Source organism: Tribolium madens, unplaced genomic scaffold (genome assembly GCF_015345945.1).
Source record: "Tribolium madens isolate multiple individuals breed KSU strain unplaced genomic scaffold, Tmad_KSU_1.1 Scaffold_1;HRSCAF=32;Tcas5.2_LG8, whole genome shotgun sequence".
NCBI lineage: Eukaryota > Metazoa > Arthropoda > Insecta > Coleoptera > Tenebrionidae > Tribolium > Tribolium madens.
The window spans coordinates 5,738,639-5,761,984 of record NW_025400984.1 but is presented as its reverse complement, the minus strand read 5'-3'; the positions used below and the strand labels follow the sequence as shown (position 1 = coordinate 5,761,984).

Sequence of the window (23,346 nt, the reverse complement as noted above, 5' to 3'; positions counted from 1 at the left end):
ATAGAAAAAAATCGAGATGACGTTTTTGGTAAACAGAATATTGTCTAAATTTCTGAATTTTTTATTCTTTGGATGGCGGAAAGACTTGAATCACCTTGTAGAATGTAAAAAAGTTCAAGAAATGAATTAAAATTTATTTTCAACCTCTCTGACTGCTCACACTAACCCTACTATACAATAAATAAAATAAATAAGTTAAGGCACTACTTTTGATCATTTCCCATGAGATCTATGCGGCCGGTGGCGGCTTGAGCATCGATCGAGCCGCTGAAACCAGCTTTTGTGACACTAGAGAGGCGATATGTGGGCTTTTCCTCCACATAAACTCCTTAGTTTTGTCATGATCGTCGAGACTTTCCACTCGAACCTGCAAAAGATCACTCACAACTGACTTTTCACAATTTCGGGACTCACTTGTTTGGGTTGTAGGACTCGGATCGAGTGGAGGGTGGCAGCGCCCCCGTGGACTATCCTAAGGTTGAGTCGGCCGTGCATTTCTGCAGTCGTAGCTGTGGCACTTTTGACTTCACGTTTGGCCCCTCTGGCCATCTAAAATCAGCTTCATTATTCACGAAAATTTAGTTTTTTGAAACATACCTCGCGTTCGACGCGAAGAGTTAGCGGACCGAGAATAAAATTCGTTTTGACAGTTGTGTGATCTGGCATCATGTTTACACTAACATCGCCGTCTCTTTTGATTGAGCTCAAGCCAAAAAGTGTGGCTCTGGCTTTAGGACTGGGTTTTTTAGCCCCAGTTGTAGCTTTAGTCTTGTTTTTGTTGTTCTTCTTCTTTGTGTTTTTCTTCGGATTTGTCGCTCTTTGAACCGGAGTATTTTGCCTGACTGCCGGTTTAGAGTCACTAGTTTTGGAAATGAGGATAAAGGCTGGTTCGCGACTTTCGCTCTCTGTGGCTCTGGCAATAGCAATTTCCGCCATTTTGTTCGTCACTCCGGGGGTTCGTTTCGTATTGGTTCGCTTTTTGTTATTTTTGCGTTTGTTGCTCTTTTTATTCGCGGGAGCTTTCTTCTTTTTGGAGTCGTTGTTTGATTGGAGTTTCACACGGACTGGATCGTAGGACTTGCCAAGGATTTTGTTAATGCGACCAATTATATTATCGACGAATCTGTTGTATTTTGAAATATACATGGCGGGCATTTGGGGGGTTTGCATGGCACCTATGTGGAAAAATGTTGTAGTCGGGGGTTCAAAAATATACAGGGTGCGCCAGAACTCGCGCCCCAGAGAAAATTTTCAAGTAAGGTAAGATACCAGGAACATGAAAAAAATGTTTAAAAAATTCTATCTGTCAAAAAATTTTGACATTTATTTTTTGATATTTGAAATTTTTTTATATCTATTTAATGATACAGATGATCTTGTATATGTTTTTTTACAATTATCTAGTAAAGGGACAAAAATTTTGCAAGTAAAAGCCACAAATAACATTGAACAGAGTTACAATTTAGGATAGAGCTTCCTTGTTCCCTCTTTTAATAGCCTATAGCAAAAAAACTTGGAAAATTATTTTTCCAACAGAATTAAGTAGAGTCAAAGTGCAAACTTTAAACCCTCATAACTTCTAAATTTTTATAGATAAAATTTTTTTAACATTTTTTCCATGTTCCTGGTATCTTACCTTATATGGCATTTTTCTTTGGGGCGCGAGTTCTGGCGCATCCTGTATAGAAGCAAAAACAGTGCTTTCGTAATTCGAGACAAAGGCACTATTTTTGAGCAAAACTAGAACCACTACTGTTTTACTAATTTACTTGTGGTTTTAGAACAAAACACAACGGTAAAATAATTGTGTCACAGTTGTTAAAATTGATTTGGATTTCCGGTGGGTGCTCTTGATAAATTTCGTTTTGTGCAAAGTAGGTTTATTCGCTTTCGTGTCATAAATACCGAGAATGCATGATTTGTGTGATTATAAATTTTAGAGAAAACAACAGAAATATTTATTTATCTTGTCATAATTGTAGATAAAATAAACACTAATTGCTAGAACTATTTCTTTGTCATCATTATTTAATAATTACACTGTTTAATGAATCACAAAGTGAAAATAAATTGAATTGCAAAAACCACCAGCACAATGTTGCATACATTTTTTTAATAAATTTTATTTCCTGTACTTTCTAGAAGAAAAAAAGATAAGAATGTACCGAGAGTTGTGTTTTCTGATTCAAAAAAATATAGTGTTTTCTATTTTATTGCTACATCATCAGTGTTTTTTTTTAAGAGTGAAACAAGTTAAGCATAGTCCAGTTTTAATGATTAGTAGTAATTGAGAATTTCTTAATGAGCGTTCAATTTGAATTTAAATCGAAAATCTCGTGTTCCGGTGAAAAGAAATCCGGCCTGTGACCATTTATAACGGATCCTCGAAGTCTGTCGAGGTCAGTGGCCACGTCGGGTCAGGGCCGGACTTTCTACTCAAGGATACTTGAAATAATGACTACCGAAACAAATGCTTTGTTCCAATCCACTGGTAAGGCATTAATTATTTGATAGTAAGGCATCATGTGGCAAGCAGTGCCGCCAAACGAAGCGCGAAAGCCCCCGCTTGACCTCGGAAGGATGCGCCGAACAAGGTCACTAGGTGACCTACATCCTCTTCGACGTGCCTTCCGTGGCCTACTGCGTGGATTTCACGGACATTCTTCACATAGCTCCTTACGAAATAACGATTTAGGGATGGTTCTAGTTTTGCCAGAAAACACTTTAGAACATGTGTTGGCTCTGTTGTTAGATCGAGTTAGATCGATGTTCTAGCATGCTTTCATGATTTTGCTACTCTACGAGGATGAGGAAGTACTACCCCACTACTGGTTAAGTCGATGGCTTTGTCAAGTCAATGAGTCTTGTCAAACGGTATCGTCATGCTGCTACTTACCCAATTTCGAACTTTTCTATTTCTACTCAAAGTGTGTTAGTTACGAAAAGACATGCGATTAGTTAGAGAAATGCATTAGCTAGATAAATGTCACAAAATGTTAAAAACATTTTGTTTAAAATAAATAAAACACAAGATTTGGATTGTACTGTTTTAATGTTTTTGTACAAATTGATACAGATTAGGGTCACGTGACTGTGACATATACCTAGTATAATGCAAAAGCATTTAAATAAATAAATAAATAAAAATGTTTAAATAAATAAGAGAATACAAACTGGCACTAATTTTTTTTTGGGAGAAGAATAGCAGAAACCGAATCTACTCAACTACAGTTTTGTACAAGATGGACGATACGAAAGTCTTTGACATTCAACCTCACTACTCTATCTCACTTTGTTAGATGTTTTGTGTTGTTTTCTGGCTTTTTTTGTTTTCTTATGTTTATGAGATTTGGACTCACGTGATCTTTTGGCTTCAATAACATCGTCGAGATCAGTCTCGTCATCGTCATCGTCATCGTCAGTATCATCATCGTCATCATCATCGTCGTCATCATCATCATCAGTCAGACCTTCGAGGGTATCGTCATCGTCGTCGTCTTCGTCATCATCGTCATCGTCGTCCTCAGCGTCATTCGCTGGCACCTCTTCGACGACGACAGGTTCGCTGCTTTCAGTCGGGTTTTTGTCGACGAAAGTCTCACTGTCAGTGGCTTCAACAGCCGTACCGTTTGTCTCATTTTCCAAATCGCCAGCAGAGTGCTCCTCGAGAGTGTCTTCTTCGGCGACCTCCTCGGCCACTTGTTCACTGGCGGCGGCGACCACGGGCTGTACGGGGGCGGGCGCAGCTGGCGCATCCTCGGCCACGGTATCATCGTCATCATCGTCGTCGTCATCATCGTCATCATCACCTTAATCAAAATTAATAACCAAGCTTCCAATACGTATTTGACTCACCTCCAAGAATATCATCGAAGAATCGGTCAAAATAATCATCATCGTCGTCATCGTCATCGGCGTCGTCATCATCATCGTCATCATCGCCGATATCTAGACCCAAATCGTCATCATCATCGTCGTCGTCGTCATCGTCATCGGATGATTGGCGACCAGTCTCTTTCAATTTTTTGGGGGCTTCGGTGGTTGGGTTGTCAGTACTTGTAACACCAGTTGTTTCTTCCTTTTTTATTCCTTCAGTTTGGACAGACTGTTCAGATTTACCCTCACGTGCCACTATAGGGTTGCTATAGCAATGGGCCAAGGCTAGGCATAGCACTGCTCCGAAGAGGTATAACCGCATGGTGCTAGAAGAAATCGAAGTTTTAATTTTCTAAAACTTGTCAAATTGATCAGTTGACTCGATATTTAGCACTTAATCGGGCGAATTAACGGTAACTTAACAGTTAAATCGTTTGAGAAACATTTCAATTTAAATTTTTCGGAAAAATCACTGTCACTCAATCACTGGAATCTCATCACTAGTCCCGGAACTTACCCCGATAGTAGGTCACACTGGAGCACACTTATTAATCACACCGTATAACACTGTTATATGCAGAGCTATGACCTGTGCTGACCGTAAGGCGGTTGACAGACTAACAACTTAACTTCTTCGCCGGGTTACTTCTTATACCCATGGTGACGTCACCGCAGGAGGATGGTGCTTGTTGGTCGGCCATCCGGTGTTCCGCCTTTTCGGCGTCGAGCTGCGATGGAGACGTCACCAGGTGGGTGTGTTGGGGGCTCATGGATAATTATTGGCAAATTATCGAAGTTTGTAATTGTGGAACGAGACTAAGTATGTGTGTTACCGTTAGTTTATGACCAAAAACTTTCTCTGTGGGTTGGACAATAAAATCCAGATATTTTTGGGGTTCTACAGGAAAGTATGCGATGTCTGGAGAATTATGTGGGAAATGTTGCGAATGAAGGCCGGTTTTTGACCTCGGGAGGACGAAGCGATGGTTTTGATACTTTTAACACAACTTTTAATTTTGGGTGTCTCTGACCTAATCAACTTTGCTTTGCATATCATATTATCAATAATTTTTGTCAGAATTTATTAAGTGTTCCACGGGTAGTCAACACATTACAATTATGCTAGAATTTACCATCAGATTCTCCACATTTTCTCTTTCGTCGTTTATCATTGCTTTCTCTCTATTTTCACAGCTAAGTCCATAAAAAATGTATTTTTCGTTGGAACTTTTAATCGGGAAAATATAATTAATTATTTTTGGCGAAATATTTATTATTTGAGAAGTGTGGTTTATTGATATTGGAGGCGGAGGGAACTTTTCTTCTTTGAAAACCAAGCTTCAAGAAGTGTAAGTAATAAATGTAAGCAGGTACCTTATTTGTACATATTTAAAACACTACTAAAAAAGTAGAAGTGTGAATTTTTTTAGCTATAATTTATTTATTTTAATATCGAACTTTTCCAAAATCAATACCAAGGAGTGGTATTTTAGGGTCATCAGTGTTAATAACATTCGCGAGGTTTATTGATACCAACTTAAAATACGCGAAATCGAAATCCTTACGTTCAATTATTGTTTCTTTTCTCTACAGGGCTGTTTCAGAACTCGCGCCCCATGTAAGGTAAGATACCTGGAACATGGAAAAAAATTAATAAAATTCTATCTATAAAAATTTCAAAATTATGGGAGTTTAAATTTTGCACTTTGACTGAAGTCAAAAAAATAGATCTATTTATCTCTTTATTAAACTACTACAAAAATGTGATGTTTTATCAAGAATAAAATTTTTCGAAATTTTCTTTTGTTTTTGAGTTCTACAAAATTCTTAATTTTTTTAAATTCCAACCCACTATAAAACTAGTACAACTATCTACTTTGTATTTAATTATTTTTTAACAATTTTTTTACATAAATTGCAATTTTGACAAAAAAAACGCATATTTTAACACAAAAACAAAACAAAATTTCGTTCTCAAAATACGATCACATTTTTTATATTACTTTAATTTATATTAATTATTATTTTCTGGAGGCAAATGATTTAAAAAAAACGCTTGGTTCCATACTTAATATTCACTCTGTATACAAGATCATCAGTAACACTAAATAGACATAAAAATATCAAATGTCTAAAAATAAATAGATAGACTTTTTTAAATATTTTTCCATGTTCTTGGTATCTCATTTATAGTATACCTAGTAACATTTTTTGTATGTTTTCAAAGAACATTCGGAAAATCCTTAAAAAACAAAACAAACAATTTATTAATCTGTACATATTATGGGAAAATTACAATTTGCTTTGCTTTATCACTAAACATTTTTTTAACCTGACATTTAGTTAAGTTTTTAATTGGGACGACCATTAAGAAACTTGGCTATGACTATATTCATTTTTAAGGTGTGCTTCTTATCAGGAAATGCCGTTAAAATGGTTAAAGCAACACATATTAAGGAATTATAATTACATATATCAGGAATTTTAACCATGCCAATATTGTTTATTTACAAATCTTAACTATTTATGGACTTGCTAGCTCTTCGTCTCCTCGTTTACAAAATTCCTATATTTGTATACAGAAGTAAAATGCACAAAACTAGAGCTTACTAATTTTTAAAAAGGGAAAGTTTTTAGCACTTCATTGTAAAATGAATATCAAAATTGTAATTAAATCAAAAAACAAATAATCGTTAACACCTGGCTAATATTTTATAAAAAAAAATATAACTATTTTGGCTAATTAGCTCACAGAAAAAGTGTTTTAAAAACAAAAATTTGTTTGTTCAGTGTTTGAAACAACAGACTTAAATATTCAAAGTTGCGTGTCTTTCTAGTTCCACTAACCTTAAAAAAATAACGCGACTAAAATAAAAACAGCAACAATTGGTGATGTATGATTAATTATTTATTTCCCGCATTTCACAAATTTAGCGTCATTTGCATTTTTTAATTAGTTGAAATTATTTGTAAAAAAAAACTTTTTATGGCACTTATTGCCCCCATTCTCAACACATCATTATGAATCATTTTCGCAACTTTCTTATCTTGTTCGTCAGGCTTTTTCGTAAGATTTCATTAATAAAGATAATTGACTTAATGAAATGCAAATAATATGCAAATCGAGCCATACCAGATGTATATGTACACTCTTCGTTGTACCTACCGCAATTTATTTACTTGTAATTTCTATTTTATTTCATAAAATGATGCGTATTTACAAACAGTAGACTTGAATCTAGAAAAGCTGAAGAATTTGGCCTTGCTACCACTTCTTTTATGTTTCTGGGTCATATGCACATCAGTGGGTCACACACTTTTCCATTTCTAAAACTAGTTTTAATTTCATTTAACTTTGATGCAACCAATTTACCCTATAGTAGAAGTATAAATACCGGTCTATAATTTAATGCTTACATGAGGAGAAAAAAGTCTAATGAATTAATTAATTTTGTGAGAGTACAACTTTCAACAACATTTTTAAATATTCAAAATTCGCGCCCATTTTTTGACAGATATCAAAACAATTCACAAAAAACTTCAATGTAGTGTATAAGTAAAATGTCGTTTTCAATAACAAATAAGTTATTTCCGTCGAATCACAAGACGGTTTTTGTACTAGACCACACTCCCTATTTTGGTATATCATGCGAGAGTCCCATAGAACTCGAATTTTTGAAAGCCAGAACTCCCGGTTTTATCCCCATGACCCCCATTTGCAAGTCTCTGTGGACCTCAAGTGTGGAATCGGCCATTGAATATTGCAGAATAGTTTGGGATCTTTTTCCTCAAGGAAAATTGGTACATTTTGACGAATTTTTATCACTTGCAAATCAACAATAAATTTTTAGGTTAGATTTATTGCCAGTGACACTGTTGCTCATATTTTAAATACATGGAGTCCCTCGCAGCAGAATTTGAGTCATGTATGGTTTATTGTGGTTTTTTCGACTATTAACGATTTGGAAAATTGTAGGTAATGAATGCAATGTCACTAATTGGGGTTCCGCCCCCTCATGCAGTTAACCGAAACTTGGAGTATACAGTTTTGCACGGTTTGAGGGCCGCAATTGAGGCTTTGAGTGATTATACGGACATCCAAGTCAAGAAAAATCAAAACCAAACTTTTGGTGACGTGCAAACAAAATTAATAAATCGATGTAGAGTGATTTGTATCACCTCGGCACGTGATAATGACAGTATGAAACGACTAGAAGAAATATTTTTAAGTGTTTTGCAACAACAAAACAAAGTTGCCGCGGGATCTGATAGGTTTTTGTTCTCTTATTCTATTTTTCTTCCTAGTTTCAACCGTTTTCCAGATTGTTGACAATTGATCATTGCCACCTTGTTATTATTAACACTTTTCCTGTCAATATTGAATCGCAAGTCAATAACCACCCCCCCAAAAATGTGAGTATGGAATTTGATGACTTAAGTTGGCGACAATGCCTACTGTATTTTAGTTGTCAACAATCCTGACAACTGAAGTTCACTCAATCAAAGCCCCCTTGATCTCAAACAAACTGTCCACTCTCATATTGGAACACTATAACCTTGCCAGCACCACAGTTACAGGAATTCCCATGAAAGAGGAGCAAAATGCGAGTTCCTCAGCTAACTATGATGTGGAAATTTACCACTCAAGTTGCGCCCATACCGCCATCCTCAAAGGCAATGCCCTCGATTCAGCCGCGATTCGTACCATCAAAGACGGCTTGGAATATGAAACTGTCACTCTGAAGTGGTGTACACCACGCGGTTGTTCTGGATCCGAGCTTCAAAATTGTACTGGAATGTTCCGGATTACTCCAGTTGATGTCAATTCCAGGCCATCCCTGTGTCTTATTAATTTTCTCCTAAACGGGAGATCAGTCATGTTGGAAATGCCGAGGAAAGCGGGAGGGAAAATCACGAGTCATTTGTTGGCCTCCCATGGGGGAGAAATTTTTATCCACACTTTGTGTACGGCGAGGTCGGTTTTGGAAGATCCCCCAAGTATTTCGGAAGGGTGCGGGGGGAGAGTGACCGATTATAGGATCACAGATTTTGGATTGTTGATAAAACAGAATACTTTGGTGCCGATTAAGGCCGGCTTCGTGGATGAGGGGAATAGACCGATTCAGAAGATGAAAACGAGGCTAAATAGACATGCGAAGTACTGGCCGTTAACGATTAGTTCAACTTTGATTTTTAACTTGAAAGGGGTAGGTTACTATTTTTGAAGACCAACTTGTGAAATATTTTTTTTAGTACATTGATCCTCTTCCATCTATTATAACGAAAGAAAAAATCACAGAAGACGAAGTGATCCAATGCAGACGCATTATAATTAATTTGATGTCCCTGGAGAAGAAAAACGAGTCATTATACTCTTTAAACGCAGGTCAAAGGGTGAAAGGTCAAAAAAGGGAAGACCAGTACAAAGCCATGTGGAACGAACTAGAGACGCTCCTTAAGAAAAATCTACACACAGCAGACCACATGAGCATTTATAACTGTCTTTTAGAGTGTCACAAATTTAATTTTGAAGAGGAGAAATTGTCAGATAAAGTCGAATTAGATGAAGCTTTACGCGAATTGGATCGTATAGGTATAATTAAAATTTATCTCTCTGAAAAGTAAATACTACTTCAAGGTCCGTCGAAATCCGACTCTGACGTCCCCCGAGCCTCAGTCATCCGCGCCACCACGGATTCGCCAATGTCGCCCCCACCACTCACCAGTATTAATCCTCCTTTAGCTAAATCTGCAAGTAGCAGGTCTGGAGGTATTTACTCTGCTCCTCGGACCCTCCTTGATATCTTCACATCGCAAGAGAAGGTGAAGTCAAGACCGGAGTTCTGTGGGAGGATAACAGGTGGTGCTGTTGCAAAGCTCTACGCCAATAACAAGTACGCCGATTCGGGATCTAGAGGGGAAAGTATGGAAGTTGAATAAAGTTTTTGGAAAAAAAATAATGCCGTGAAAGATTTATATTTATGAAAATATCCTACAAAAAACCTCAAACTCATTTTCTACAACTGATATTTATACAGTTACATCGTTCAGATTATGAATATCTCCTGTTTGCTATGATTACAAGAAGCAGCGTGAATAGGAGCGAATAAAAAACATGAAAAAAGTCGATTAAAGACATTCATAATCCATATTAAAAAATATAATAACACATTACTATATATATAATTTTAAATAAATTCACTAACTATTTGTTTTTTGTAAAAGTGTTATGTATACATTCTACAGTATTATTCATAAAAGGCATTCAGTTATTTGTTGTATCTATATATAATATAAATATTTTATATTAAAATGGAGCATCTATAACTCGAAATTACAAAATCGTTTGACTTGATTCTCTGATTTTCTCTTCCGAATTGTTTGGTTTGTACTCCCGTTAAATACGATTTTATAACACCGATGAGAAAATTCACATTTGAAGTCTGCTCCTGTCTGCAATCACTGAACGGAAGGAAACTAAAGAAATGTCATATTTACACTGCGTAACAACACATCTTCAAATGTAAAAGTTCATATAACCTTCGTCGTAGGTAATAATATAAAAATTAAATGAAAAAATTGGAATGTTCGTTAATTACGCTAATAAAATGAATGCCTAAATTTAAAACGAAAAAACAATGAAAAATAAATTACTTAGTCTATTCTTACATGTATAATAATAAGAAAGTTGATTAAGAACGGTATCAAAATAAGGTGACTACTTACATGTACATATAAAAAACAACGGAACAATTATACAGAAAAACAAATATTACAATGAAATATGTCGATATTTCGGTGAAAATTTTACTCAGTGGTAACCTCGTTGTTTGGTAAATCCAAAAAAGGGGCATATCAAAATAAAACTGAAATCTACCTCCTCTTTTTTTATTTACCTTGAAACAACAAAGCGCCACCAAAAATCCTAAAGAATTCTTGCACGAATCACACGCAACTATTTCTATCTCTGTGAAATATTTTTGTTACGGGGCAAATATATGAAATGGGTTCTTTTTGAGTGCCACTTGGGAGGATAATGAGAGGAGAAGTAACACACAGAGCTACACTCAAAAACCCCCACTTGACCACGACAAAAAAACAGTTGTGTGTACAGTTAATCTAAACCTTACACGATTACATCTTTTAATTTAGTTAAAAAAAAAATAAACTTAATGATACGCCCGTATTTGTCACTTATCTCGGACGTCCTCCCTGAGTTTTTTATTGGGGGCCTCCAATGAGTTGGAATCGTCCTCTTCAAGGGCTCGTTTGATTTCGGGAGCCATCGAGTCATTTGTCGAATCCGAGACCACCGAATCGTTCGTCTCTTCGGCTTCTATGGAGTCGGGGCTGCTGTTGTCCGCGAACGAGGTGTTAGTATCCTCGTCGATCAGCGTTGCTGATTTACCGTTCGCCAATCCTTGGTTACTCTCTTCAGAAGTGGTGGTGTCGAGGGAGTCGCCGTTTTGATGCACGATCGCCGGTGGGATCGAATTGCCATTTTCTAAAATTATAGCTACAGAAAATGAAAAAAACACAACTTGCGCAACTAGCTATGTTATTCTTTTTCTCTTGTAGAAAATATCTTTAATGTAATATTTTATAATTAATTTTATTACGAATTTATATTTTTTTGTACATTTACTCGAAATTTTAAATCGCGATTAATTCTGCCAATCCAAACAAAAGTCATGTTACCAACCTGTATGGTCTGCTTAATTTTCGTCATTACATATAATTTTAATTTGTGACTTATGTATAAAAAAAGGACATGTTAATAACTGGACCTGATGTTAAATCATTTGTTTGTTACGTCAGCGCTGGATAATAACGGGTATGAGGAGCTAAACGTTTTTTGATTATTTTACAACAGTTGGTTCATGTGCGTTTATCATTTATTTTGTTTTTACATTAATTTGGTTTCAGAGAAAACCAACATCTTTATTTCGATACTAAACCCAACAGACTGCGCTTCCGCCTCTATTCGAGCGTCAACTGTCATATTAAAGTGTAACAATTACTTTGTTTATAACAAAATTCAATCATGCGTTACGATCGTTTACATAAAATGAGTAAATTAAAGCCTATTTTATTTGTGATATAAAAGTATAGTCAATATTTATAACTTCCCGTTGTAAATCGTGATTAATTTTTACGTCTTACAATGTGAAAAATATGTTGTTGAAGAAAATCGGGCTGAATTTCGCAGAATTAGTCATACCAACCCTACAAAAGTAAGTAACAGATGGCAAGCAACACTAATTTCCGCATTTTTTTTTTCAAAAAGATAAAACACAGCTGTGACCCAATTTTAATTTCAAGTAATGCCAATTATTTTGATGACAATGCACTATTTTCTCATTTTTTACTTTCAATTTAATTAAAAAAAGGCTAAAGAGAAGAAAAACCGAAAATTTCAGAGCCGTGTGAACAATTCATTAACGTAAAAGAAAAATTCCCAGCTTTATGCTATCTTATCAACAAATATTTAAATAATCTTACTATGCGTGCATCATTAAAACTGTAAAAATGTAATAAACTTTAGTGGAGATTAATTTCACGCCACTAGTTTTTCTATGACATTTTTTAAAGTAAACCATAGAAAACCATAAGAAAATCAGTTTGTTTTTAAACGGAAATCAATTACGACAATTTTTTCCCGAATTCTACTTTGGAATACAATTACGGTCAACATTAAAAATCAACATCCCTATAATAATAATTAAAAATCTTGTTTTTGCTTCAATTTGGACTAGAAACTTTGTTTCAACTCAATTTAATTCAAAATGAATGATTCAATTTACCACAAATTGCAGTGTAAATACAGAAAAAACAGCTTTGTCTCTTCAGTGTAATTACTCTTTGTTTTTGTTAGTCATACGTCTAAAAAAAATTCAACTCACTAGAGAGCAACTCCGGCTGAATGTCTGAAACAACATAATGTGTCCATAGCGCCAATTCGACTTTATGAGGCGACCAAACGACAGCGTCCGGCCTATTATTTTCCTTCGCGGCCTTATTCAGTCTATCTGCCACCGCGTTGATGTGACTGACGAACTTCAGGTACTCCTTCGTGGTATAGTCGATGCCTTCGAAATCCGGGATCGCCAATAGACACTCATCTGCCATGAAAGGGGCGCTTTCTGGACACGCTGCCGCTAACAATGCTAAAAAATTACAAATTTCACATTTGCAAAATGGAGTTTGGTTTATGGGTTTACCTGAAGCCATCGTTGTGCCTACACCTTTTAAATTTGATAAGGCGGTGATGGCTTGTTCGAGATTTGGAAGTTTCCTGAATGCTTTTTTGGTCTCTGCCATGACGGCTCTTGGTGTGTTTACTTTTACTAAGTAGGAGATTTGAGGGTAGTATTTGCCACGACATTGTTTCCATTTCATCAACTGGACGAGCTCTTCGTGAAGTATGTGGGCATCTTTGCCTCTGCTTTTTATCTTTTTGGGGAGTTCATTTTGATACCTACAATCAACAAATACACAATTGGGAAAACTGTAAATTTTCTCAAAAGGTTGCTTTAATAACAACTCTCAACCGCAACTTGAACAAGGACAACACACTTTCACCGTTTCAGGGAATAATCCGTAAATTTAAATTAAACCAAGCTCTTTGAACTTTATTTATTTTAATAAATGAAGATACAAAAGACAGAAATACAGAAAACCAACATTTAAAAAGGTATTTTTGTCCAATACATAATCGCAGTACACATTTTTCTTTTCATTACAGTTGGCCAAGGTAAGACTAATAGAATTCCATGTCACAATAATTGGTTTTCTTTAACATGCTTGAACTTTATTTCTGTTCAATTTATTCATTTTTACAGTTGTGTACAAAAAACGTTTAATTCTTATTCTCAGTTTCAAAAAACTGTCTTTTGTTTTCTTCTTTGCAATAACTCGAAATAGGCCTACATTGGCATTACATTTGTTTTGTATCACGTGTGAACTCATACTGGCAACAAATTAAATATTTACAATGGCAACAGCAGTTATTCTTATTACATCATGCAATTATTTTACTCTTCATACTTTAGAAAACAAATCCAGAACCATTCATCAAAGCGGTGGTACAATTGAGAAAAATAAAAACTTGCCAAATCCATTACAAAAAATGTTTATACTCAATTCACACGCGTAAGTAAAATATGTACATTAGTTAACAAAGCGGAAAATGAAAAAAAAAGTCAACTTTGCGTTAAAATACCGGACCTTGGCTTGCTATAGACAAAATTTATGATACAACTTATGTGACTAAAATTACTTTTAAAGGAAATCCTGAACCACTAATGAATGAATTATTCAATAATTAATTAAAATAATTATTTTTTCTAAGACTGTAAACTATACAAGTTTCCGTTGAAAATTTTCAGCATTCTGCAAACAAAGCACAAAACATTTCTGCTGCTCATCCTCGGAATATACGAATTAACGTAGCAACTTTCCACGATGAGACGCGCTATTCTGAGTAATTTAAAATCAATCATTTTAATTTAGACGTTGCCTTGCCACGTTTAACTAAGCGACTTTATATTTAAACCCTAAAATTCTCCCCAAAATTTCAATGTCAAGAAGGAATATAAGACATATTACCCGAAGGTAGAAATGACAAAAGGTGGAGTACCTGAGGATTATCTAAGGTCAATTGCCAGCAGCTTTAGTGTAAGTAATTTACAAACCCTTGATATTTTCATTTAAAAATACCTCTCCAAAAAACCCAAGTTTACTTTTCCTAAAAATCTTTATCATTTTATTTGACAAAAACATCTTCAACTCGGAATATTTTCAGTCCAGAGAACTTCTAACAACCCTCAACGTTATTTTCCAGTGAAAGTTACAACTTGAAATGTTATTTGCAACTACGAACAAGTTTCACAATGCTTGACGAAAATATTTTCGTCGAAGCGAGACTATGTAAATACATAAGCAATTTTGTAAAAACATAAACAAAGGTCAAATAATAAAAGTCTTTGTAACTACCGGTCAAAAATTAGGACGGTTTCGTGTAAAAATCATGCACCAGTTGGAAACCGGTGTAGTGTTTCAGATTCAAACCGCTGAATAATGGCTTTCAGGAAGTTTGTGCGGTCTCCTGAATGGTGGGGATATTTTCAGCAACAAAATCATATTTCGCGACGAGAAAGGATGATTTAAATGATGGATTAGAGAGATATCACAATGGTGTGATAACAAATAAGATAAAAGCACATGGAACAATTTATTCAATTAAGCGGTTATCGTTTCGGTGGTGAACTGATGAAAGTACGCATTTTTGCGAACGAGACTTAATTAATCTCAAGTGAGCGAAAGTAAAAAAAGTGATACAATAAGAATATCACTTTCTTCACTTGTTGAGCAAAATAACCATTTCCTCGTCTAGACTTAAATGACATTTCAGTTTCTTTCATAACCAATAAAATCAAACTTTCAAAACGAAAAGTATTGTTTTAGTTTTCTGAAACAATAGGGGTGGATTACTAATCGTATAAAAACATACGGGTGCTAGAATCCCAAAAAACATTGAATAAATACCAAAGTTTTTCCACAAATATTTCAACGAAAATTATTAAAGCGAAAAGCTGTAATTTGATAAAGTCTAATTAACTGTATAAAAATGTCAATACCTTCATAACTATGTTATAAATTATAGACAAAAAACAAAAATAAGCCAGAAGGATAATAAATAATGCCTCATCCAATTAAATTTTCAGTTTGAAACTTTTGAACAAAAACTAGGTGGGTATATTAGGTTTTTTTTGCAAATATTGTTGGTAGAAATGGCTCTCACACCCTCGAAATAATTTTCATGTGTATAAAATGAGCAATAACTGTGAAAAAACAGTCAAATTTTATTTTGTTTTAGGGAAAGTTGCAACCCGTAACGGTATTCGCAGCAGCACCGACCGCCATGCTCGTAAAACAATAAAATTTTCCGTTAAACCTTGGAAGTTATTTAAGAAACTGACTTGAAACAACCCTTCGACAATCTCAACATCGTCAAAAGTCGAAATCGTTTCGAAACTAAATGATTTTCCGTGAAAATCCCTTCAAAAACTACGAAATCCATCTGGTAACTTTCCATCATGGCGAAGTGTCATAAGTAATTTAAAATCAATCATTTTAATTCATTAAACTGAAACTACGCCACGAGAATCCTGAAACAAGGCCATCAACGCCTGAAACCTTCCACGAACAAAACTCGTTTCCCAAAAACCGAATCTGAAAAACAATGACAAAGCTCTTAATCCCCCCACTACATGAAAAATGCACAAGTTGGGCAACATCAATCAATTTAAACGGCGCGATAAACAAACAGTTAAGTCGAGTGTGACCGTAGAGGGTTGTTGAAGGCATGATTTTGGAAAAAGTGCAGAATTTTGGGCCGTTTCGAGTGAAAATCTGGCTTTTGTAAAGCCCACGTCGATCGCTTTGTTTGAACAGACACCATTTTGAAAGCAGGACTCGCAATGGCATGTTTCGGGGCTTTGTGGCCGAAAGCGGCCCTCGAGGACTACATGGAGGTCTTCTTCGAAAAGCCAACACTCAATTTGTGTTTGTTTCAGGATTTAGCATGAGTCTAAAGGCCTCAAAGCGTGTAAATCGGCGTAGCCATGACGCCGACATTTAAAGCCGCGTTCCGACCTCAAAATGCATAAGATTCGGACGGGCACCGTGCAGTTGTCACCGATAACCACGTGACGAGCGTGATTTTAATGACCGTCCGAGAAGATATCGCGGGGGTGAGAGCCATTCAGTGCATTAGCCGAGTTCAATGACACACGGTCGCATACACTGGCACCGTCACTTACCAATTGTCCAATTTGAGGAGCTCCTCCGGCTTCTTGGCCCTGCGTTCCGCTTTGAGTTTGAGGGCCGTGGGGTAGAGTTTGAGGACCTGTTCGAACTGCGTGTGAGTACCGTGCGTGAAGAACGTCGCCGTGTCTTTCGCGGAGGCCATAGCTGTTCACGAACTGGCGTACTGTACTGTAGTGTGAGAGATTGCCGGCGGTGGCGGCACTGGCGTGGCCTCGATCGCCCGATGTTTCCCCTAGCCCGGCCTGACAACGTCTGACATTCCCGCGCAACGTTGCCGGTTCGTGCACCGATTGCTCTCTTATCGGATTTCTTCAGACGACAACTGAAATCAGAAAAGCACAGCTTTTGCCTTCAGTCAGATCGGCGAAGGATACCGACGATCAAGGACTGATGACTCGTCCTGAAATCACGATCATTAAGCCTGATTCAGAGCGAGCTGCTGGTCGCGGCCTCGATACGTGCCAGCGCCAACGTAGCAACCGCAACGCCCATTTTCGGCGTTCCCGACACGATTTCTTCGGACTTTCTTTACAATTTCGGAAATATCAGTTCAAATTCACGATTAATTACCCTAAAACAAGACGACGCAAACTATTATCGTTCCGAAATGTTTTCAATGTTAAACACCTAGAGCAGACATGTCTGCATTAAACATTTAAATCTACAGGGTGTTGTTGAATGCAGCAATGAGTTTCGTTTTATTTTCGCACACGGGGTTAATAAAACTGATATCTAATTAACTCGACAGTTTTCCCGATAAATAAACTTTATAATAGAGTTAGAAAAGTTGATTTTGAAGCTCGGAACGTGTTAACTTGGTTTGGAACGCCTTAATGTTGTATTTAAAGCTATTTTAAATATTTTCATTGAACAAAGAACAATAGCATTGTTACATTGTTAAAATGACTTGAATCGTGGGGATGACTGAATGTTTATTTTTCAGGAAATCGTTATAAGACTGTCACGTGGCAATATGAATCCACAATTGCAATTTGTTTATCTGTTTAGCACAAAATGTGCAATTTCAAAAAGCATTCACCAGTTAAGTAAACATTTGTGTAAATTTTTAACACTGAGCAATGCTAATGCTTTTTGAACCTCTTAGAACAAGAATACTTATATCGTGAGCCTAAACAAAAGTGTTATGAAAATGACAGGCATCTGTGAAATTTACCATTTTTTGAACACGTGTCGTGGGTTAAATATTGATTAAAACATTTTTTTCTAGAACAACCAATAAACGAAAGATCATCATGGGGAGCATAATTACAATGTTCTACCTACCTAATGTGTGATTTGATTAAAACACAACACCCTTGGTCACGTATTTATTTAGACTTACGGTAATAAATATTTATTATTTATTGGACACAAAAATTACAATTTGGCTATTCAAATACCGTCTATGTGGAACGTTATTCTACCTCCATTACACCATCAAAAATGTTTTTTCTATTTGTATTGACTGTTGACACATTTATTTTTCCTATTTCTGTTTTTTTTTTTAAATATGTAATAATTTAGTTCTGAGGCGCTCGGATATTTGTTCAATGCTTCTACCGTATCGTATTTTTTAAATCTTTATAATTTTATCTATTTTTTCATCTATTTTACAGTTATAATCAATACCTACTTACACATTTTAAGTGAAATAGTTTTTCCATGGCCCACTATCAAACAAAATAAGTATTTCATTTTTTAAGTATAATTGTAAAAAATATTCTGTTACAAATATATATTTTATAGATCAGAAAAAAATAGGCTTCTCAAAATTGACATAGCCACCTAAGACTTCCATTTAAAAAAAAAATTAAAAAGTTCATCTTACTGTCTAAACAAATGTTTTATATTTCAAATCCGTATCTTCTATAATAACGAAGATACTACCTCGCCCGTGAAACGTATATTTTTTTTAGATTTTGCTAAAATGTCAACTTTTGTCTATAAGTCGAAAACAAAAGACGATAGCGGGATGCGGTTTTAACCAATATTATTTTCTCAAAAAATGAGCCCCAGAATGTAGGTATCACTCGTTTATGGGTAAACCTCTAAATTTCGGAGATTCCCTATTCGGACATCCAAAATGCAATACCCTGTAGAACATTGTTTGCAATTTTTTTGTCATGTGTAAAATAAAGGATGTAGAGATATTTTAGATCCACTCTGTATGTCATAATATGGGTGTGCGGTTGTAGCGACAAGAGCAGGCATCTGTCATACATCCCTCCTATTGTTACATTAATGAAAATTCAAAACACGTTGAAGATGGTATATTACTAAAATTCTAATCTGTACTGTATATGAATAAGTACTTCCGTATTTATGTTATTGTTACTTTCCCAAAAAGTAATAAGGGCTAGTGATAGCAAAAATGCTTTAATGAATTTATAATTACTATTATTAAGTAAGTACATAAATTCTGATTCACATTTTTCATATTAAATGAAGATAATAACAATTACATAATTTACTTCGGGGACGGTGAGGCATTTTGATTTTGTTTTAACCATTGTTTCGTTAATTGGCGATTTAAAATTAAGCAGAGAAGAATAGATAATTCAATAATAAATTACAAAAAATACTAGCTAATCTGTGGTGTGGTTGTATAAAGGGGCCCATTCCGCCCTAAGACTAATATTTTTTCCACCAATCCACCATCCTGAAAGATGATCCCCTCACGGTAAAACTCCCTTTCGACCCCTGCGTCAGCAGCGCCCCACCGCTCGGATGTTTTCTTTTTATGATGGCAGAGTATCAACAGCCCCGCATCTGGCCTCTTGCTAATAACTCAAAAAGGGCAGGCTGGGGAGAGTTCGTCTATAATTAATTCGTTTTTCCTTTATTTATTATAATCGAGAAAGTTTGTCTACGTTAATTATTAAGTCCTAGTATTTGCTGCTTTGCTTTTATATTAGAAAATTTTCAGTTAAAAAATTGTTTATCAGTCAGTGGAAATCCCAATTCTCTTTTTGGGTGGAAATCCAAACCCAAACCATGGAAGCCTCCCAGTCGCTAGACCCACAGCCACATCAACCACCTGCACAACAGGCACGGCCCTGAGCCAATTGACAGTTAACGTTAACCGCCGTCGGACGCTGCCAAACCTAACCCTCGTCCTTCCACGAAGCTACCGATGCCTGCTTTTAAAACGAACGGTTAATACCCAACGCTGAGCAATGAGAAACGATGCCGAAACGCATCTTCCAACCTCTCGTTTTCAGCTAACGGTGCCCTGAGACCTGCTAAATAATTCCCAATCTGGCAACAGCGCTTGTTTGTTTCCTGTGATATCGTATTTACAGCACGACAAGCGCTCGTTTCTCCGCTGCCGCCGCTTTTTACCCGGTTACATGCATACACCATGGAGTAATCAACGAAATTATACTCCGTGTCGGACTACCTGTTACAACGAATGCCTAACACCCAACTCCACATGCCAGGATATAAGCCTTTTTATACATAATAGCGATTTTCAAGAAGGAAAAACAAACAAGAACATTGACAAAATCAGTTATAACCCGGGGCATACAGTACTACAAAATATTTTTTTTTGTATTTTCGGGCTCTAGATATCAAGTACATAATGTAAAAATCAAAACCCAATATTTTATGTTGATAAAATATTAAAACGGGAATGCTTTTTATTAGTTTTTATGATCATTCAAATCTCCAGAACTTGCGTTTGTTTTTCTTTGAATTAAATTGAGTATCACACGAGAATAAGCATTTATTAAACAAAAAATATTATTTTATCTCTTGAGTTTGACCGTATCAATTAATTAATCTTTCCAAAATATAAAAAATACCGTTATAAGTATCTATTAAAAACCCCACCCACGGTCCTGGGTATTATTATATTATTAAAGATACGAGTAACGAGTATTCACATGTGTTTAAATGATCTATAATTTGCTATTTTGTTGTTGTAGAGCCGGCGAAAAAAAAACAAGCTTTTATTGCGCTCCGATCTATTGAAATTGTGATTAGAATTATGGTTTTTAAATTCAGGTAGTATTTAACTAGGACGAATCAAAACTCATTGAGACCTATTACGTATTTTTCTCAAATTTTGGTTTTGAGTGGAAATATTAGTTATTTTTTTCAAAAATAGTTATTTTGCGGACCCATTTGAGACCCCAAAATGAGTCTTTTTTGGACTCATTAAAAGGTACGCATTATAGTTACAAAATACAGTTTTTATTACTATTAAAACAATCAAAATAGGAAGCTAACTATTTTCGAGAAATTTTTGCTCTGAAGACATTAATTATAAATAATACGAGCTGAGAATGTGTTTTTGGGAGCTTTAACAAAAAATCTTGATTGTAACACGTACCTAAAATGTTTTTGCGGATTCATCTTCTATTCCAGACTCGGCTTCGCCTCGTCCGGAAACAGTAACGATTCGTTCGCAAAAACTGTATTTTGGGGACTTGGGGACAAAAATAACTATTATTTACCTAGGCAATTTTTTGGTCCCTGAAAAAAACATTCATAATCAGTAATTTATTCGTTGAAAACTGACGTATCAAAACGAAATTTCGAACTAAACTCTTTTCTAACAAATTTTAAACAAAATATGTCAATAGGTATCTAAAACATTATTTCGTAATTTAAGAATAATAAAACAATTTCGTTTTTTTTGAGGGTTACTTTACTACTTTAGTGATTAAAATTTAAACCAAAAATATTTTATTTAATTAAAAATGTGGAACAAACATTACTGAAAACTCCGGACAAAACCGTAATAACGTTGGATCCTGTTTTGAGGAGCTTGGCTCTCGGGCTTGGCTGATAAAAATAACGTCGTTGTCAAAAGTTTAGTGCGGAAGCCGCAGAGATTTTCATCACGGTTTCTGAGTATTAACTTTTCACGTGAATTTTGCGTCGGTGAGCACGTCCGAGCTGGGTATATTGTATTTAAATTCAGAAGATTTACCCATAGATTTACGCGATGGACATACTGAACGTGATGGGACAATGGAAAACCCGGAATATGGGTCGGAGCCCTTTGTCAAAGCTATTTTTACACACATAAGGAAAAAGTTATGTCATCAAGAAGCTTCAAACTCGTGCCTTTGAATGACAATTTTGACGTAATCATTAATCTTAAATGTCAAACCAATTTTAAGCCGACAGCTGGGACGCACTGACTAACAGGACACCCCTGTGACTTGCAAATGTTAAATATACAGAGTGGAACCAAGAAGAAATCTTTCATGCTTTTCTTTATCGAAAATCAACTACATATGTATAAAAAATGGTGTATGTACCACTTATTTCACAATTCAGCAACTAAAAGAATTAAATTTTAAGGTAGAAATTTCAATTGTGATCTTGTTTATTTTCGCTATATTGGAATTTTCTGTTGTATTTTATTTTACGTTATCATAAAGTCTAAATATCAAAATAAATAATTAATCAAATTGAAAAAAATTGGTACCAATGAAAAATAACTAAAATGTGCCAACAATCTATTTTGGGTCAGCCTGTAGTCTGTGTGTGGTAATTAAAAAGATAATTTAAATTTAATCAATTAGCGTACAGAATTACAGACTCAACGTAAACAGGACAACAAATTTTGTTAATCTGATTTATAATTTTTGTAGTTATATTTATGACAACAAAAATGCGTTAATTTCAACAAGATTAACAGAGACATATTGTTAATTTATTTTAATCTGATCAAGAGTGCTGACGTCACATCAGTCGTATTGAAATAACATAATCAAGTTGGCAACTGGCAGTTTAAATTGACAGGTGACACGTTGTCACGTTCCTTTAAAAAAATAAATAAAAAAACTAGTTAAAAAGTGAACCGCTAAGATATTTACAGCGTGTTCACATTACACATTTACAGTGTGATTGTGTAACTAGCGCAGCCTTGGCAAGCCGTTGACTGACGTCATGGCAAGCTGCGCTGCGATCCCGAGAATCGTTTTAAAATATCAAAGTTGAAAATGGGGAGAATCCCGAATCGCGTTACATGTTAACCATTAAAAACGATTGTATTTTCTCGGTGGAAGGTAAATAAGTCAGGAGAAAGGAATCCCCTTTCTCGGAGTGTCGTTCTTACGAAATAAATTATTCATAATAAACACGTCTGCTAGGCAGCGATTTAAAATATGGGGGCAAAAATACCGATGAATCATTACGCGTTCGATAAATTCCAAATCGGGGCGACTGTGGCGAAAATAATTACAAACACCACTTGTTGCTAAACCCCGATTTATCTTCCGAAGAAAAACAAGCACAAAGATACCCCCAAAAACCAGCCAACCGATTACGCGCCTCATGGAATGGCGAAATATTCAAATTACTCAACAGAAAAATAATTTTGACGGTGCTAACGTCCAAATTTCCGTCCGAAAGATTACTAAAATTGCGTCAATGTTGGTCTAGTGATGGACGTGTTACTTTTATTTGCACAACAAACTCGTCTTGCGCCGTACAATGAGAGACACGTGTGGATTTCAATGATAACAGATGCATGTGGGTACTTACCTATGCAGTAGCGTGCGATGTTGACAATTATATTTGGTCGATTCGATTTTCTACAATCCTATCCCACAACCAGTTATTCTTTTTCTTCTACGGTCATGACACTGATTACGTAGTGGCCCCTTTTATCGCGAATAA

General features: G+C 35.6%; 3 protein-coding genes across 3 annotated transcripts in view; 2 read left to right on the top strand and 1 right to left on the bottom strand.

The window, feature by feature from the left end:
• LOC123004192 (WD repeat-containing protein 81) overlaps positions 1-5,488 on the top strand; it is a 14,344-nt gene extending 8,856 nt beyond the window's left edge. The window contains exon 7 of the mRNA XM_044397320.1: positions 5,071-5,488. The gene's annotated coding sequence lies outside the window, so the exon portion shown is untranslated. The remainder of the gene's footprint in view (positions 1-5,070) is intronic.
• Positions 99-23,346, bottom strand: LOC123004095 (clumping factor A-like). The gene is made up of 11 exons (XM_044397209.1): positions 23,212-23,346; positions 16,701-17,029; positions 13,098-13,354; positions 12,780-13,043; positions 11,070-11,392; positions 4,507-4,604; positions 3,856-4,202; positions 3,360-3,809; positions 598-1,175; positions 415-549; positions 99-367 (listed from the first exon to the last, which is right to left on the bottom strand). Exons 2-11 carry the CDS (start codon positions 16,847-16,849, stop codon positions 230-232), a joined length of 2,739 nt encoding a protein of 912 aa, XP_044253144.1. The 5' UTR covers positions 16,850-17,029; positions 23,212-23,346; the 3' UTR covers positions 99-229.
• Positions 7,323-10,307, top strand: LOC123004193 (protein asunder). Its single transcript, XM_044397323.1, has 7 exons — positions 7,323-7,677; positions 7,728-7,802; positions 7,853-8,148; positions 8,199-8,289; positions 8,343-9,083; positions 9,130-9,469; positions 9,515-10,307. The coding sequence occupies exons 1-7, from the start codon at positions 7,438-7,440 to the stop codon at positions 9,814-9,816; spliced, it is 2,085 nt and encodes a 694-aa protein (XP_044253258.1). The 5' UTR covers positions 7,323-7,437; the 3' UTR covers positions 9,817-10,307.